Source organism: Pelodiscus sinensis, chromosome 12, assembly GCF_052426305.1.
Source record: "Pelodiscus sinensis isolate ZL-2025 chromosome 12, ASM5242630v1, whole genome shotgun sequence".
Classification (NCBI taxonomy): domain Eukaryota; kingdom Metazoa; phylum Chordata; order Testudines; family Trionychidae; genus Pelodiscus; species Pelodiscus sinensis.
In genome coordinates, this window is record NC_143063.1 from 15,262,479 (window position 1) to 15,282,507 (window position 20,029).

The 20,029-nt window shown below is 40.2% G+C and overlaps 1 protein-coding gene across 1 annotated transcript in view; it reads right to left on the bottom strand.

The window, feature by feature from the left end:
• Positions 1-414: 414 nt before the first annotated feature.
• SLC6A2 (solute carrier family 6 member 2) overlaps positions 415-20,029 on the bottom strand; it is a 113,616-nt gene continuing 94,001 nt past the window's right edge. Inside the window, exons 12-14 of the mRNA XM_014572550.4 lie at positions 9,334-9,501; positions 4,054-4,125; positions 415-2,049 (exon numbers count right to left, since the gene is read on the bottom strand). Coding sequence (XP_014428036.3) covers positions 2,026-2,049; positions 4,054-4,125; positions 9,334-9,501 — 264 coding nt within the window. The 3' untranslated portion in view covers positions 415-2,025. The remainder of the gene's footprint in view (positions 2,050-4,053; positions 4,126-9,333; positions 9,502-20,029) is intronic.

Here is a 20,029-nt window from a genome sequence, read left to right on the forward strand (position 1 = left end):
TAGATTCAACCGAGAACCTGCTTTCTTTAAAATTTAGAATAGCTTTTGTAATAAGTAATTTACAGTTACTGCAATCTACGGTATGTCTAGACTGCACCCCTCTGTCGCAGAGGGATGCAGATTAGACAAGTTGAAATTGCTAATGAAGCGGGGATTTAAATATCCTGTGCTTCATTAGCATAAAAATGGCTGCCACTTTTTTTGGCTCGGAGCTTTGTTGGAGAAAAGCGGCAGTCTAGAGGCTGACCTTTTGCTAAAGAAAGCCTTTTCCGACAGATCCTGTATACCTCGTTTTACGAGGCCTAAGGGATCTATCGGAAAAGGCTTTCTTTAGCGAAAGATCAGTCTCTAGACTGCCACTTTTCTCTGACAAAGATCTGAGAGAGGAAAAACCGGCATCCATTTTTATGGTAATGAAGCACAGGATATTTAAATCCCCACTCGATAAGCAATTTCAACCTGCCTAATCTGCATCCCTCTGCCGGCAGAAGGGTGCAGTCTAGACATACCCCTAGTGATCACCGGGAAGATATAACTTTAAAACATTGACCATTCAAAACAGCACCCAATCATACTAAGTTTGCTCTGTATTTTCTAGCTTGCATAAAACTACTTGAAACAGACAAGCGAGGGAGTATGCCTAGATAATAGAGTTATGCCTAGAAGACCCCTCCATCCAAGATGTTTTACGCAATCTGACAACATTTTGGAAGTTGAACATTTGGAAGAGGACATTTATTATAAATAATGCACTCTCACATAGCCACATTTGACATTTTGGTGCCATTAGATAGAGTGGCTTATTCTAAAAATCATGGTCTCTGTTCCGATATATTTATATATACTATACATTCTTTATCACACAATATAACAGAATGTAGAAGGAAAATCTGACAAGTAAATATTTTTGGCGCTTAATTCAGAATCTATAGAATATGGATCATCTGATAAAGCCATTTTAATAGTTGGCATATGGGAATATGCTTGAACTGTAAAAGTAAACTCTGTTGTTAAAACTACGGATTGAAGATCTCTAGTCCGGGACCCTGGGGACCTGACCTATGCTGAACTTGAGAATTTGCCGAACCACGGGAGGACCATATTGTTTAACTGAAAAACCAACATTTCCACTGCTTACTGAGATCTCAGAAGACATTTAGGGATAAATTAGAGCTAAATAACAGCACAAAACAGTGAGAGCCAGGACTGGTGGCTATAAACAAACTCTATGGGACCAAGGGAAACTTGGCCACACCCATGATAAGCGGACATTGGCAAATCAGGTCAGACCACAGATGTTGCTTGACCCGAGAGTACCAGACTAGAGAAGTTCAACCTGTATTTTCTGCACTCAGTAACCATAACAATAGGAATTTAATTCCATACCTGTTACTTTTCAGTATGTATAGTTCAACTGCACGGAAAATGCCACACACATATACAGTAAAGACAACCTTCTTCACTAAGAGAAGAGACTAATAACAAACCACTGAAAGTGAAGCACTGATTCTTCACTTCAGATGGATGCAAAATTATATCCAAAAGGATAGTATTGAAAGAAAGCAAATGACATGATTGTGCACTTAAAGTCACTCTTGTCTCATAACTGAGATGCATCCACCTCCATGTATATAGTTGGTCTAAACAAGGCTGTGGCAGGAATATTTAAAGGAACTCGGTTATTTTATTTATTTCTCCAAGACAAGAGTTTCTTTAATTAATGCTCATTTTTCTGCTCCCTTCTCCACTTCTATTTCTGTCTAAGTTCACAAATTTGGTCAAGTATAGATCTCATGGCACTGAAAGGTCTAAGGAAATGGAGAACCAGCCTGTAAGTTCATGTGAAACCAAGTAAGAGAAAGGAGGCATGGGAAACAGAGAGCAGAAGCTGCTTTCCCTCAAAGGAATCAGTAGATGACTCTAAGCCAGACTGGTCCAAGCACAATCAGGAGAGCTTTGAACTTGACTTTTCATTTACCCCTAGTTTCGTTTAATGCATTGGCTTTTTCCTCAGTCAGTCAGTAGTCAGATTGCTAGCCAGTGCTGAAGCTGAAAGGAAACAGAAGCAATTATTTATTTGATAATGTTATTATTGAGCTAAATTATATTGATAAGAGCAGGTATAAAATAAGGGAGATGACAAATCTTGAATTGGGGAAAAACCAGGACAAGGTGACTACCAGGACTATCAACAAAAAGAATCCCAGTTTCTGTTAATAACCAGCTTGTCTCATACATTGATCATTTAATAATCAGACAGTTTAAAATGGACAACAGTTGGACATTAGAGAAACATAACCATGATACTAGTTGCATCATAAGGTGGGCACACTGCTTAATGTTTTGTTAAGATGCTTAAACAAGGTTAATGTTCAAACAACCATGACTATTTTTCTGCTATTGGTGGTGGTAGCAATGTGGGAATCAATAACTCAGGCCTCAGTGATTGACACATCATCCAAGAACTCTGCTGTCAGAACCCCATTCCTGTTCTGTTCAAATTTACCTCTAGTTTTTGTATATTTCCCCAAACTCTGTAATTTAAATCCAAAATTGATGAAAATGTACTTTTAACTATGATATATTTGGGTTCAAATTTTCAGAACTGTGCACATAACACATGTGTGCATGTATGTGTGCAATAAATACAGAGAAAGTATCAAAACACACATTTGAAAACTTGAGTCAAAATCACTGACATTAGAGGCATTAAAATATATAGGAAGATATTTATATTATAACTCTCTACAATATATAGAAAGAATTCTCATTCACATATAACAGGTATTTTGCATGTTCCATTTCTTACTTTTGTTTCAAACAAAGCCAAATTTTCACATTATATTTATAGATCAGGTCAGGTTTTGACTCACTGTGCATAATTCCATGCAAATGAAGGAACATGTTAAATCTATAAGCATATACAGAAAACCTGTTCTCTCTCAGAATCAGGTCATCTCAGCACGACCATTTTGTAAGTGAGATCTTATCATAGAATCTCTGCTCACTTCTTTGTCATATTTGGAGTTTGAGGTAGAAACCATCAATCTAGATCCCTATGAAAAAAATTCTGGGAGGGGAGAATCGTCTCAAAACCTTTTTTAAACTGCATGATGGTCTGGAATCAGTCATTGCAAAATGTCCTTTGATGAGATTTCACCATGATCACATATGACCAAAAATGCTTAAAACTAGATCGCTGGTGGGTTCTAGAAGGTTATATTGTTACAATGGTAAAAGACAGGTATCAGAAGTCGTACTAGGCCAGGAGTGGGCAAAAGGGCCTCCACACGCTGGATCCGGCCCACCAAGTGGGTTGATCCAGCCTGCAGAGGCCCCAACGCTCTCCCAGCCTCAGGCCAATTAGGACCTGGGGGCAAAGGAAGCGCATGAAGTTTCCTCTGCCCTACCAGGAGCCTGATTGACCTGGGGGTGGGAGGAGCAAGTGAAGTTTCCTCTGCCCTACCCCCGCGCACTCCTGGCAGGGCAGGAGGAGGCTACACACTCTCCCCTACACCCCAAGGCCAATCAGGGCCTGCGGACGGGTGGAGCGGGCAAAGTTTCCTGTGCCCTGCCAGGAGCGTGCGGCACTTAGAAGCACTGCACGCTCCTGGCAAGGCGGGAGGAGACTTCATGTGCTCCCCGGTCCCTAAGCCCTGATTGACCGGGGGTGGGGGAAGTCTCCTCCCACTGCCAGGGACATGGGTGCCTAGAGGGAACCTTGTGGGGGGCAAAGAGGCTCCCCTACCTCCAGATCAATCATTGTCTGTGGGGGGAGAAGCCCGGAAACATCCTGGCCCTGCCCATCTGTTGAGGCCCCGCCTGCTCCAGTGTGGCCCGGGTCCATCTCAAAAATTTTTTAAGTGGCTCCTGGCAAAAAATTATTGCCCACCCCTGTATTAGGCCAACAGACTTGGAATTTTCTCAGCAACAAAGCAACATACTGACAAAAAGGCAGAAAAGAAACAGACCGATTTTCATTTGCTAGTCAAATTTGCTAAGCATGCAAAAGGTAGCAAAGCAGGGAAGGAGGTATGGAGAAGGAATACATACCTTAAACTGCCTCACGTTCCCTTGTGCCACAAGATGGTGTTCGTTCTCAGGTGTGATGCAGTAAGCTAGCCTCTAAACAGGGAGGAGGCAGAGGGAAAAATTAGCCACATTTAATGAGTTAGAGCTGCGGATCATGGCAGATTTACAGGGAAGTAGTGAGAGTTTTATATACATCGGTGACATAATTTTTAATATTATTGAATCCGGAAAAGACCTAATAATTGAGAGAACACAGTGTACCCTAAGCTTCTTGATGGCAGTCCTAATCTCACAGCAGTAGCAAAATGTTTATGCAAGTACTTAAGGCTAAATTTTAGCTCACCCGCCCTCCCAACCTGGGAAAAGGGCTCTAGGAGCTCCCCCTGTAGTGAGCCTCTTTGCTCCCACTATTGCAAGCTGCATAGCTGAAATATAGCTCTTTCTATCTTACAGTAAACAGTTTGGGCATAGCTTTATCATCAGCCCTCTTATTTCTTTAATTGGTAAGGTTCAATCTTTGTGAGCAAACCTGAGTTTGACTTATGGTTTTGTGTCATCCGCTAGTGCAAGCAGGCAAAACTCAGTGGGCAAGAGTGAATTCTGCTTTGAGGTTTTGGTATTGCTTGAAAGGGATTTGCAAACTCAAGAGATTTGCACAAAAGAAAGGGTGTGCACAAACCCTTGTGAAATGAAAGTCAAGGTTTTGCACAACATTGACTGTAAGGGAGAAGACTGTAGCCCTGCAAAAGCAGTGGAAATAAAGGGCAGTGCAGGAATCAGATTGGAACTCAGGGCTTCAGTCAGGTTCCTGGCTCCCTATCTGCCCTAGTTCTGCTAAATAACCTGGTGTGTGTTGGGGTGGAGTCAAGTGTTCATCTGCTCCCTGCCCATTCTCATCCCCCCTGAGCCGGAGAAGGAATTGAGGACCAGCAGCGACTGCTGTCTTCTCCATGCATGTAGTATAGTAGCCTGCACAGCGGTGTAAGAAGGATCCTGCTTCTTCTTACTCCCCTGTGCATGCAAGTTGCACTTATGGCATTGTATCTCTTACTTTTCTTTTGTCCTAACATAGGCTCTCTCACAACTCTACTTGCACCATAGGTTTAAAAGAGAATTACATTCTATCTGAGCTACAGGGCCTGATTCAAAACCTTTTGAAATCAATTGGCACCTTTCCATTGGTTTCACCAAGCTTTGCATAAAACCCATAGTGCATTTGCTATACTTGTTCTACACACAGATCTTCTGCTGATGTCAATAGAACCACTACAAGCAGAACATGTGAAAAATGAGAATGGTTTGTGTTATTTGCTGAGAAGAAAGGAAAAACTGTTGCAAGATAAATGGTTATCATCATTTTTTTCCCTGAGAAATCATAAAATGCTTCTTTGTGGCAGTCTGAATTTTGACAAACCAAGGGGCAGTTTTTCAGATTATGGATAGATACTGTGATTGGAATCCTACTGTTTGCAATAAACCAGATCTTATTCAAACTGTGTTGGACTGGATGGAAGATAAAACAATCAATATTACATTTCAATGGCTTAGTAGTATGTTTGGTATTTTTAAAGAGCTGAAAACAGATCTAAAGGTGGCTTTACTTTCTAAGCCCTATTTGTGGATTCCTTTGGAGCATGAATAAGAATTTTCAGTGACAGTGATAAGAAAATTCATATGATCAGAGAATCTTAATCTTGTGTCATTTTGAACTAGTAATTTGAGGAAAGTACAGAGCAGTGAAATTGTAATGAAAAATAATTAGATATTTTTTTCACCATAGAAACCAGGTTCCTCTTAAACAGAACAATAATACATTAGATTAACATTACACACAATAACACTATGTTAAAAGAACATTTTTAAGGTAGCAAAGTTAGGCTTGCCTATGGAACCTTTTTTCAGGTCCTTTCTGTGTTAGTATTGTGATAGTCTTTCCTTACTAGTTTTGCCAAAAGATGCCTGCCTCAGTCAACGCATAGGACAAATGAGGTTTAATATACGAGCAGCTATTCAGTATTCTCCTCAGTGTGTTGCCTTATACCTTATTTACTGCATGTTATTCAAACCCTACTCTGAAGACAGAACTATTAATTTCCCTGTGAGCTTATAGTATCTGAGCAGCAGACAAACATTAATTTATTTTTCTGCGCCCCTGTTAAATGCAGAGGTGTTTCTCTCATCGGGATGCTGGGGAACTCAGGCACCCAGAGTGAAAAGTATTCACTAATAGTAAGTGCCCATTTTGAGATGCCAGGGATCGAATTTTTCAGCACACTTAGCATTACATAGCACTTCACCATGTATATTCAAAGCAATGCTCCCATTGGCTCCAGTTGCTGCTCTAAGTGTTCAGCACATCTGCAAATCAAGCCCCAGGGTCTTAAGTCAGGCCCCAGGAAAATGAGGACCAATTAATGATCACCTGGTAAAGTTTGTTTTAAGTGACTTGGCCAGCATCACAAAGGCCCTTCGTGGCAGAGGTGGAGTAGAATCCAATCCCCCAGGACAACATTCAATTGTCTTAACCACAAGACCCTCTTTTTCCTTCCTGCAGTCCCCTGTCTTGTTTATTACTAACGCTAAATGGAAAACCAGAATTCCATTTCATAACAACTTTAAACAAAATAGAGAACTTTCACCAAAGTGTGTGTGCGTGCGTGTGAGAGAGAGTGAGAGCTTGAATTGCTCCCCTCAAGATTTTAGTGATCTAGGGCACTCACCTGTGATGGGTAAAACTTAGGTCAATTACCTACTGCAAATCAGGCAGCACAATCACCCCTCTGGATTCCCCATACCAATTTCCTGGCCCAGGAATCCCTTCCTTCCCAGCATATCTGTCCATGTTTCCCATTCTCACAGAATCTCAGATATGTCTACACTGCTTTATTTACGTCCACACTGCAATTGCGTTCTTTCGAGAAAAAAAAAAAATCGAAAGAACAGAGGGGTTTTTCCGATATTGGTAAACCTCTTTCTATGAGGAAGAAGCCTTTTGTGAAGGAGCTCTTTCAGAAAAAGGAGTGTGTGGACGGGGAAGAGGAAGTTCTTTCGAAAGAAGAGGAAAGAGGAAAAAGCACAGGTGCCCTGGTGGCCATTCCATCCATAGTAATCACAGCTTACATGCAAGATAGTGTCCATTCAGTGTGAACGCTCTCTTCTGAAAAAGCAGATCGCTTTTTCATTGCGCTTTGGCAGTGTGGACGCTCTCTTTTGGAAGACGTTTTTTCAGAAGAGCTCTTCCAGAAAAGCTTCTTCCAAGAGAAGCCTGTAGTCTAGACATAACCTCAGTCCCAGTCTGCCTCCCAGTGCTCCTCATCAGGTCTTAGTGTCCTCCAGTTCTCCCCGCTCCCCCGCCACTGTTCATTTTTACACACCCACTGGTACTGGTATCCCTCCATTTCCCTTCCTACCTCTGAGCCCCCAGCTTCTTACCTAGCCACTCCCAGCCTCCATACCAACTTAACTCTCCATCCCAGTGTCCCGTCCCTACCCCCCACAGACTTGCACTACTCCCTTGTCCATGTCCCAATCCACTCCCCCTTTCTCCCTCACAAGTCCTGCTTTTTCCAATCAGGGGGCTGCCTAAGCCCAGCATGGGGTGTCACTGAGAGCATAGCTGAGATAGTTTCACTGCTCTCAGTTTAGGTGCCTGGCAGAACCTGCAGGAGCCCAGAACTGCAATTGTAGGGAATGATATGCTCAGTCTGAGGCTCAAGCACCCCTGTGTGGACTGAATCTTTGGGGAATCTAATGGCAAACTCTAACAACTTACCTACATGAAAGTTAATTTGGATTAAGGTATAGAGTGTTTTTATAGCTTAAGTATTCCTAAATAGCTACCCCTTCATAACTCTATGTGCAAGCAAGCCTTAAAAAGTCTTTACTGAGCCCTTGTGAACTGCAATCTTTCGAAGCTTATCACCTGACCACATTTCAGCAGATTTTCATAGGAACAGCAAAAGGCCCATTCCTGACACAAAGTCTACTCCTGCCAAATTCCAAGTTCCAAACGAGGGTCTAGAACAGGGGTGTCCAAACTTTTTTCCAAAAAGGGCCAGATTTAATGAAGTGAACATGCGTGAGGGCCGACCATTTTGCCTGACATTCTTTGAACCATTAAAATTAAATGCAAATTAACTATTTTATGCAAAGTTTATTGCAAACGGCATACTTTTCATTTCGTCACCTTGATGACAAATCTAAACAGGTGTTAAATCGCTCTGCCTTTCATATCTGAAGGCCAGATGAAAAAAAAAATCCAGGAAGCTGAAATATATGTCAGGAACATTGTAAAGTACATTACATATTATTGGTAATAAAGGTTGTCTGTCAACTTTTAAGTTCAAAAAATATGAACAGGAACATAACACCAAGTATACATGTTGTGTCCAAATATATTTATAACTGATTTAGACCAACTGACATTAACTGAGATTTTACAATGTATTCATCTCAATACATATGGATTCGTTGGGGGCCATAAAAGATAGATATTGCCAAATTACCTGTGGGGCCGTATTAAAGCAGAACACGGGCCACAATTGGCCCGTGGGCCGGACTTTGGACATGCCTGGTCTAGAACTAATAAAACTTTTCCCCGAGTTTTGTCAATGCAGCAAATAGAATGTATTTTTCACAACTTCATTTTTGGTAATGGCTCTTCTATTTTGCCTAAAGTTTCCCCAAAATATTCAGCTTATGGTAGACACCCAGCATTTGAAAACATGTTCTATAAATGGAAAATGTCAGGCCATCTTCTAAATAAATGATTCCACTAGCTCAATCTATAATTACCCTCCTTCCTACTTTTTTTCTAATATCAACCGTATAATAAACATTTGAAGCCTTATTTTCAGATGAGTGGCTTAATCTCTTTTAATCACCTCAGTGAAGTGCCCAGATTTTCAGAGGGGCACAGCACTCCTGATGAGAATCATGGGCCAAATTTCTGTCTAGGGAAAGCATTTGGAGTCTGTCTCGTGTTCTGTACTTGAAGGCATTCATTTATATATATTTCTACAGCTGAAAAAAAATCTATTAATTCAACTTTAAAAAGCGCACACATCAAAAATATCCTTTTATGAATGACAGTAGGGCATATTGGCAGACTAATTTCTTTCTAGAAACTGGAATAGGGTGTATTAAATTCAGTTTATAATTCCAACCAGTTGGGAAGCTGGATCTGAAAGGTCACATAACAAGTAATGTCTCTGGGGAGCTAGAGAAGCAAACTGTTAGCTCAAATCCAGCACATTCATTTCATAATAACATTTCATGACATTTTATTAGCACGCTACTTACTTCTTTAAAGGTCCCACGCACGCTTAGAAATTTATAGATAATGTAGGCAGGCACCAGGATCATTGAAGATAATGCTATCCCCCAGCCAATGCGATTTGCCCAGAGAGGGAACGTGTAGTCATCGTAGGTCAGAGGTTTGAAGTTTATAATACTGACTATTACCACGAACTATGGAAGGAAAAATAGAAATAACCCCAATGTTAGTCCTTGGGAAAAACTCCAAGTGGAAAACAAGCCTGATCTGTGAGATCAGACAAGCTGCCCAGTGTAAAAAGGATGGCTAGATTCATGGAATAAGCCCTACTTTCAGTCTCTTTACAATGCCTCCCATGTAAATAAAAGTGTGGAATCACTTAGGTCATTTATCAACGATGTTAATGATCAGAAAAATCACACAATTCTAGCCAGGCTATTTGCATCTACACCGTGTACTAGTGAATGTCACCGGCAGACCACACGCCGCTCGGGGAAGGGGATTTCTTCCCCTTCTTCTGAGGCAGACAAGGGAGAGTCACTTGTTGTTCTGGCATTTGAACGAGAGCTAGAAATGGGCAAGTTTTCAAGGCTGAAGTCACAGTACACAACCACAAGCAGAGATTTTCAAAGGGTCCCTATCCCGTTTTGTCCTTTCCCCCAGGGTTTTAGTAATACTTGCTAAGGACTGAACTGTCTCAATATACCTTTCTCTGCTAGACTGAAGAGCCCATTATTATTAAATATTTGCTCCCCAAGTAGATACTTCTTGTAATTCAACCCTTAAACTTCTCCTTGTTAAAATAAATAGATTAAGCTTTCTTTTAGTCTATCACTAGAAGGCATATTTTCCAATCATTCCTGTGGCTCATCTCTGAGCCCTCTCCAATTCATCAACAGCTTTCTTAAAATTGTGGACATCAGAACTGGGCACAATTCCAGCAGTAATTGAACCACTGTCAAATATTACTTTTCTGCTCCTACTTGAGATTCCTCTGTTTATTCACCCAAGGATTGCATTAGCTCTTTTGGCCACAGTGTCCCATTGGGAGCTCATGTAGACCCTGAGTCACAATTTTTTTTTTATTGAATCCCCTTATCCTACAAGTGTAGCCTCCATACTTTGTTCCTACATGTTTACATTTACCCATATTAAAATGCATATTGTTTTCTTGCACCCAGTTTACCAAGTAATCTAGATCATTCTGAATCAGCAACCTGTCCTCTTCATTATTCCCTCCCCCCCATTTTTGTTGCATCTGCAAAATTTTATCTGTGATGATTTTATGTTTTCTTATTGGACATTGATAAAAATGTTAAACAATGTTGGGCCAAGAGCTGAGTCCTATGGAGATCCACTGGAAACAAACCATTCAATCGTTCCCCATTTACAGTTACATTGTGAGACCTTCAGAGGGTAGCTGAGTTAGTCTGTACAGGATAAATTTAAAAGACAACAAATGGTCTGGTAGCACTTTTGTTAGTCTATAAACACGTGGATGGTATCATGAGCTTTCGTGGGCACAGCTCACTTCTTCAGATGTAGCCTGTGCCCACGAAAACTCATGATACCATGTACATGTTTTGTTAGTCTTTAAAGTACTACCAGACCATTTGTTGTTTTTTAAGTTTATTGTGAGACTTCTCAATTAGGCAGCTTTTAACCCATTTAATGTATGTCCTTTTCATTTTATCACTTTAGAAAGGTTTCTCAAGTGTGTGTGTCCGTCTGTCTTCAGACTAGCCATTAGCCTAGCGGTTAAAGCATGGATGTGGGAAATCCAGATTCAAGTCCCTGCGTCAAACCAGGCAGAGCAGCAACATGACCTTGGGACACCTACACCATATGGGCACGTCTATACTTACAAGAATAGTAACGCTGTGGAGGACAATCTTCTAGCATTTGATTTAGCAGACCTAGTAGAGACCTGCTCAACTGAATGCTGAGGGCAGCTCCCACCAGTGTCAGTACTCCTCCTTTTGTGAGGCGTAAGGGAACCGATGGGAACCTTTGCTCCCATCAGCTTCCCACTGTGTGGATGCTGCCATGGCTCTGCTTAAGGTAAGCCAACTCCAGCTATCCATTTTGCGTAGACCTTCCTGGCTTAGTATAGACCAGGACTAGGCGTGCTCTTATCCCCAGGCTATTTGCCATTATTGACTAGTCTGAGGTTGGTGTGTGGGGTGCGCGTGTGTGTATATGTGTTGGTTTATTTGGTGACAAAAACATGAAGGCTGTGTCTACACTGGGCCACTTATTCTGGAAAAGTAGCTGCTTTTCCGGAATAAGCTGCGAGCTGTCTACACTGGCCCCTTGAATTTCCGGAAAAGCAACGATGCTCTACTGTACAAAATCAGCCGCTATTCCGGAAAAACTATTCTGCTCCCGCTCGGGCATAAGTCCTTATTCCGGACACTGTTCCGGAAAAGGGCCAGTGTAGACAGCCCAGTAGTCTTTTCCGGAAAAAAGCCCCAATCGTGAAAATGGCGATCGGGGCTCTTTTCCGGAAAAGCGCGTCTACATTGGCCACAGACGCTTTTCCGGAAAAAGGGCTTTTCCAGAAAAGCAGTCTGCCAATGTAGACGCTCCTTTTCCGGAAAAACTGAAAACGGAATAGTATTCCATTTTAAGCATTTCCAGAAATTCATGCCAGTGTAAACACAGCTGAAGGTTTTTAGTTTCGTCCAGCTGTGGAATGGCAGTTTTTGAAATTTTGAAAATGTTTGTGGGTCAAGAAGACCACTGCTTGGCCAGCTCTAGGAAAAATGTAAAGGGTGGAGAGGGCAGCGCTCCGTATAGCTTGGCCAGGTGTCTTACTCTCTGTGTACAGCAGCACTTTCTGTCCCACTTAAGCAAAGGAGAAACTCAAGGATATTTTTTTTCTAGCTACTGCTCCATGTTGGACATAAGCTACTGAAAACTGTTACTCTTATGCCCATCAAAATGTATCTTCTTTGGATTATGTGTCCTATTGTAAGAAAGTCAGATTTATTCTACAATACAGGCTAGAAACATTCTGAATCACTTATTGATTCAGCATAACATATTTCAGTTTTGTTAGAGATACTGTTGTACAATACTAATAGACTCAGTCACCAGAAATGTTTTTAAATATTGTACTTGTCAGAAGACAGATTGGATGATTAACAGTACATGTATATAATCCTAATGTGCAAAGTACATTGGAAATTTCTTTTTGTTCCTTAGGCTATTACACCTTGGGTAGTATAACCTCTCCAGATTAATATGTTCAGACCCGGGGAGAGAGGTCTCTATGCATGAAAGGCTACAGAAGCACTTCAGAGTATAGACATTACCGTTGCTGACAGGAGGGGTTCAACCACCAGCATAGGTAATCTACTTCCCCAAGAGTTGGTAGCTAAGTCAACAGAAGAATACTTCTATCAATCTAATGCTATCTACAGGGAAACTTTGGTTGATTTAATGGTTTTTCACACTCCTGCGCAATGAAGTTAAGATGACCTAATTTTCTTGTGAAGACCAGGCCTAGAATGAAAATATCTACTGAAATAGGGTTTTTTTAATTAGTAAGAATGCCAGCAATGCTATTATATACTCACAAATATTGGTTCATCTAGTGATTTTTGACAGACATTCGATAGCAGCTATGAGAAACATGGGGCTTAATGCTTCAACAAGACACATCCTAATGCTAACATATAAATATGTCAATATCAAAAATTTCTAAGACAAATGTTTGGTTCCATATCCTATGGAAAGACCAATTTATATGTAGAAATATAGGACTTGCTATAGTAAATTAGAACAGTGAGACTTCTATTTTAGATAGTGGTCACCACCAGATGATTCTGAGGAAAGTGAAGAACCTCTGCATTGGGCAGTTATAAATGTAGAGATTATGGACTCTGATCAATGGCTGCAACCTTCGGAGCTAAAGCCTTGTTTCTCAACTGCATGAGCTAAAAGATAAGTGACTCTCAGCTAAGACTGTAATACACACTTCACTCTCTCTTGTCAGATTACATGGAGTAACCTATCCCCAACTAAAATTTTCTCTTAACAACCATTTTATAGAGGCCAGTTTATGCTGTGAAGCATAAATATTTAACTATTATAATTAGTTATTTTTTGACCAATCCTTTTATGAATCATATGCATTTCTTAGCCTCATTGATCTCATGTTGAGTTCCACAAAGTAAGTCATGGCGAAAACTATTTCCTTAATTAGTTGTATATTTGTCGTCTTGTTCTTGCATTGTCCTGATCTACCTTCTCTGTGCCTTTTGTTATACTGTATAATTTATGCCTCCTCTTAATAATATTGTGTAAATTAGACACTCTCACTCTTTTATCACGGTTTCTTAACTCACTCTATTTCTGCTATGTCTTTTAAACTCAGGTTTGCCCTCTGGCTTAAAACCAGAATAAAAAAAAGCATTTCCATTGCTTTATTTTCACAGTTTATTCTATGATGTAGACAAAATATTGGTAATAAAAATTATATGGACTATTTTTCCCCCTAAATAAAACTTGCTTACAGTGTCTATATAACCTTTTAAGACATCTGAAAAAATCCTGAGCTACCAATAATTTTCTCAAATGTATGTATTATCCCCTCAGGCATTATAGAGTATCAATATATAACAGTTACACTCGGTCAATGATTGACAGTATTGGACCTTAAGTCTGGAAGTCTTCTAGGGTTGTATGCATGGCTAAATGCAGCATTCACTGATCCAGTAAGATGGTTATGTCTTATCATGGTTTACTGTAGATATTAAAGCATATACTTTAGAAAGATTGGCAAGTTATTTTAATTCATTGTCCAATTACCTCCTGCCTACACTGAAGTGGGTAGTTTTCTAACTCTGACCATGCAATGCATAGTCCTATGGCACCTTAGCCCTGGTTTACACTAGGGAGTTATTTCAAAATAACCCTGCTTAGGTTGAATGGAGTGGAGCATCCATACTACCAAGCTTGTTATTTCAAAATAACAGGCCACCTATTTAAAAATCTGTACTCCTGCTTTCTTTGGGGAATAATGCTAAGTTTGAAATAGTTATTTTGAAAGAACATCAATGTGGATGCTCTGATGCTGCTATTTCAAAATAACTGCTTGCCAGAGTAATTCGAACTAATTACTCCCCAGTACTTTCTGGGGCTCTAAGTTGAGGTAGCGTGTCCACATTAAGGGAGCCTGCCTTGGACTAATTTTGAGGCATCCCCGTAGTGGGGACACACTAGTTCAGTTTTGTAAAATTGGGAGTTACAAAATTGAATTTAGTTATTTTGAAATAATTTCCTAGTGTAGACATGCCCTTCGGACTAACAAAAATATATATAGTATTATGAGCTTTTGTGGAAAACCCACTTCATCAGATGAGCTGGAAGTTCACCAAGTAATTTAGGCTATATCTACACAGCAGTGTTATTTCAGAATAACATCAGTTATAACTGACATTATTCTGAAATACCAAAGAGTGCATCTACATTGCAAGCCATTATTTTGAAATAATGGCAAGCTAGAGGACTTCTTACTCTCACTCGTGTAACTCTCATTTCGCAAGGAGTAAGGGAAGTCAAAGGAAGAGTGATCTTCCTTCGACTTCCTGCTGTGTAAACAGTGCCAAAAACTGAATTCAGTTATTTCAACTTCAGCAATGCAATTGACGTAGCTGAAGTTGGGTAGCTTAATTTGACTGTAGTCTTGCTGTGTAGACGTGCCCTTAGAGAACAACTGGTAACATATTTCTATCAGAGTGAGTTTATTTGGAAAGACAGTGACTATTATTCTACATCCTACATCCAAACATCTGCGAGTAATTGTGTGATTGAAAATAGAACTAAGGTTTTAACCTAAATACCAAAAATTGGCATGGAGTCTGGTATCCAGGAAAACAGCATTTAAACATCTGTCCTTTACTTCTTTAGAGCTAGGTTCATGCTGTAAAATTAATGTCAGAGCTTGGCTTCCCATTCTCAAAAGTTTGGTAAGAATAAATGTGGTACACAGGAAAGCTAAATCCAGAATTTTCATTCAAACGATAAAGAATTGGAGGTTAATCTGGATAGAGTCTAGATACAAAAATGTGTGTAGATTTGGTTGCAGGATTTATAAAGTCATAATTTATACTAAATTTATATTTATAACTAATGTTTAAAGGGTTACTAAATGGTTAATCAATTGATATCGAGTTGAGTTTTAAGAGATTAATTGGTTGTTTATATAACAATGATTTATAACTATCTCTCTTTCTATAGATATAAATATGCTTAGAATGATCATCAATATACAGTCCACATGTCTTTAATATGCTTATAACATCTTTTGATAATGTATTAGCATTTTATAAAACACCATCAAATGGAACATAAATATAAAGTATGACTGACTAACTTTAATGTATACTTCATTGTCTCATTACTAATCAGATGCTATCAGAGTCTAGGAATTATATTAAAATGATTTTCCTTTAAAAACATACCAGTGTATCTTATAATAAATATGTCTGGATAATATGTCATCAGCTGGCTGATAGCTAGTTTTGAACTTTGAGATGATCTGATCCAGATTTGATGTAGCTAATTGGCAGATCACTACTGCTTTAAATGTTAAATTGAAAACATAAACTTTAATGCAATGGAAAATATCCTAGATCACAATGATGTCAAAATCTCCATATATTCACCTTGACCTTTTGATCTACAAATAAACTAGAATGAATGTATAAATACCCAATATAAAATTGAAGTTTAGTTCTGATCCTAACCTTTACATAAAACTACCAAATGCTACCTTCACATTTCAGTGGGAAAAAAAAAATCTCCAATGTAATGAAACATCTATTTATTTTCCTTAATACATGTCAGAAGGATTACAAGCTATATTTAATGTGTCTCTTTCCTTTCCGTGTCACACAGCTAACCACTTGGAGTAATTGCACTCTATATATTCTAATACATTGGTCTACATTTGTGATCTCAATACTCTCCAAATGAAAAATAAACTAATCACCGAATGATGTGATTTAGTGCTCATATAACAAATAGTTACTAACACGTAAACATCTGCTATATAGTCACATTTGTGTGCATATTGTTGTGGTATTACAATTAAAAATGAAGCACATACATAAATGGTAATGCTTCTTGAAGTTATGTGCTTAGCGGACACAAATTCATATAATGATGGCTTAGTGAAATTTAGCACTGAATTAAAACCCCAAAATATTTTGATTTGCCAAAAGCATTAGGTTAACAAAAATCACTCTATACTGAGTTATTTACCTTACATTTTGCATACGGATCTGAACTGGCAGTATGTTATTTCTATTGAGAGTAAGTTGATTAGAAGACAGCCTTTATACATTTTCCTCAATGTTATAAACCTAATAGTTTCAGTGGTATAATCAATAAATAGTTTCACTTTGTACTGTATATACTATACTTTTTGAACTCCATTAATAAAGTATCAGTAGGAAACTCCTGAGTCCCAGCAGCTGCAAAAAAAAAAACCAACAACCACATTTCTTCCATTGGATATGTTGCAAAATTGTATTTCTGGGATTTTACATCTTCCACTGAAGCATCTGATATTGACCATTGTTTGAGATAGAATATTGGATTCTAGTGGTTCTCAACGTGAGGTCCGGGATTCCCTGGGATGCCATGAGACTCATTAGGCTGAAAACCAAAGCCATGCTGTGCTGGATTTCAGCCCAGAGTCCCAAGCCCCCACCACTCAGGGCTAAAGCTGAAGCTGGAGCAACTTAGTCTTACGATGCCCCGGTGGCCTGGGGGCCCAGCAGTTGTCCTGTGCGCTATCCCCTAATGCTGGTCCTGGGTTTTATTTGCAGAAAAAAACCTTGTTTTTGTGGCACAGTTGGGCCATAGAGTTTTTATAGCATGTTGGGGGGTTCAGGAAAAAAAAAAAGGTTTAGACCCTCTGTGCTAGATGGACCACTGGTTTGCTCCAGCATGACTATTCCTGTGTTTGATTCCTTATGGAAGGAAATCTGCAGTTCTGTATAACGCTGGCAACATCTGGAATCATATACCTGTTTACCCTATGGATTTCTTTGTGGGGAGGAAAGAATTGTTCTTTTGGTTACTTTTTTAACCAACTTGTTTGACATATACTGAGCATCACTGAGGTCATAATGAAACATACGTATCCTTGAGTGGAAGCATGAAACCACAGCCAATGATAGGAAGAGGAGCCAGAATACGGAAAGGTAGATTGGGTTCAATTTCCACGTGTAATCCTAAAATCCCTTCCATGCAGCATTTTCTTTAATATTCAGTAATATAGGTCACTTTAGTTTGGTTTTGGGAAGTGGTGGAGAACCTGCAGCCCAGACGCTGCACATGGCTCATAAGGGTAAGCCACTGGCAAGCCACCAGACAGGTTGTTTACCTTCCATCCGCAGGTACGGCTGCTCACAGCTCCCATTGGCCACGGTTCACCATTGTCCGCCAATGGGAGTTGCATGAAGTAGAGTGGGCCACAGAGACTTGCTGGTTGCTATTTCCTGCAGCTACTAGTGGCTGCAAATAGTGAACTATGGCCAATGGGAGCTGCAGGTGGCCATATCTACAGACACAAAGTAAACAGCTGTCTAGTGGCCCACCAGTGGCTTACCCTAATGAGCTGTGGGCAGCCCCCAGGCTACAAATTTCCCACCGCTGGTTTGGATAGTTGGTTTTGTTTTGGTAACATCCCTCGCTTTTTTCATAATAAAGTGTCCCTCAAACATTTGTTTCAGTCACACTGATTAAGAGTAGCATTTTCACTTTTAAATGAATGATATTGTAGCCAAAAATTGGAGAATGAGAGTCATGAGATTTTGGTTCTCTTCTAGGCTTTATCATAGACATTTTCTGAGATCCAGTGGATGTGATGTGAACACTCTCTGACTCCACAGCCCTATGTGGATAACAAAGATAATATGCACTTGTGTCAAGCATGTTTTGAGAGTCTTATTTAATTGTTTGTAAAGAGCTTTGTGATCCTTGGATGGAAAGTGGTCCATAAGATGTGCACAGTATTATCACAGTTAATGGTTTTGATCAAAATTGGGTAAAATTGGTGGCATCTCTTTCAGAAAGTTTCTCTCTGGGTTTTTATGTAGGCATTTTATGTAGTCCTTAGGTCCTCAGAATTGAACTTCTCTGCCATTGCAAATGCCCCAAACATAATATGACCAGTTTGCAAAAAACACTTACAAATCTGAAGCCATCTCTTTACACATTCAATTTTTGGCACAAATATTCTACCACAATTACCATCTTGGGTTGTGAAGAGAAGAAAGGGGGAAAAAGTCCCCACATATACTTTTACTCTCACATCAAATGTGCTCAGAGAGGCACAACTAGTCAGGATGGGGTAGAAATGCAGCATGGGTCTGATGAAGGCAGACTAAGTGCAGCTCATTTCAGTGCCTCAAATCTTACTGAACACTTACAAAAGCATGGCTGGAAACCAGCCTTGCTTACCTGTGGGTTGCCATTATTAGAATAGATATTAGATATTAAGGTGATACGAATGTGTCTCATGTTTGGACTTATAAAATATTTGTAGGATGCTGCATTATTGATTCACTTATAACCTATATAGCCCATGGCATAAAGTTATATTGAGTATTTGTGTTACAAACCTCTGTAATTGTGTAACTCATCAAACAGTAAAATAAATATTAATTAAGGTAAAGTCCCCATCCTGAATACAATAAAATGACCCATTGAAGGAAATGAGGTGGTGTGCAGCATCAAAGGACAGAGGCTATGCTGACTACATTCCTAACTCCCCGAGGGAGGGAAGGAGAGACCTGCTTCCTATCTGTTGTAGCATTTCTGGGGAAGATGTTCCAACATGATCGGCAAAGAGCTCTCCTGCCAACACAGCACTGTCTACCCTGGTGTTTAAGATGGTATAACTTACATCACACTAGGATATAGATTATTCACACTCCTGAGTGGCATGAATTATACCACATTAATGTGTAGTGTACACATTGTCTCAATCTCTTTTATGCTGTCTAGATTCTGAGGGATGAGGATTCCTAAATATGAATATTGATATTCCCATTCTTGACATGGGATAACCTTGAATGACACTTTGATTTGACAGATTTCTATAGTTCTGCCGCCTTTTGCATCACAGATTGAAACTCATTTACAGGCAGTCCCCGGGTTACGTACAAGATAGGGACTGTAGGTTTGTTCTTAAGTTGAATCTGTATGTAAGTCGGAACTGGCGTCAGCCGCGGCTGAAACTGATCAGTTTCAACCGCGGCTGAATCTGGACGCCAGTTCTGACTTACATACAGATTCAACTTAAGAACCCCAGGCGTCCCCAAGTCAGCTGCTGCTGAAACTGATCAGCGGCTGATTCCAGGAAGCCTGGGGCAGAGCAACTCTGCCTCGGGCTTCCTGTAGTCAGCCGCTGGTCAGTTTCAGCAGCGGCTGACTTGGGGATGCCTGGGGCAGAGCAGCTGGGGTGCTGCTGGGTTGCTCCAGTAGCGCGGCTCCTCGGCGCTACTGGATCAACCCAGCAGCACCCCACCTGCTCTGCCTCAGGCGTCCTGATTCAGCCGCTGCTGAAACTGACCAGCAGCGGCTGAATCAGGACTCCTGGGGCAGAGCAGCTGGGGTGCTGCCGGGTTGGTCCGGAGCAGCGCTGCGGGACCAACCCGGCAGCCCCCAGCTGCTCTACCCCAGGGGTAGGCAAGAAAAGCC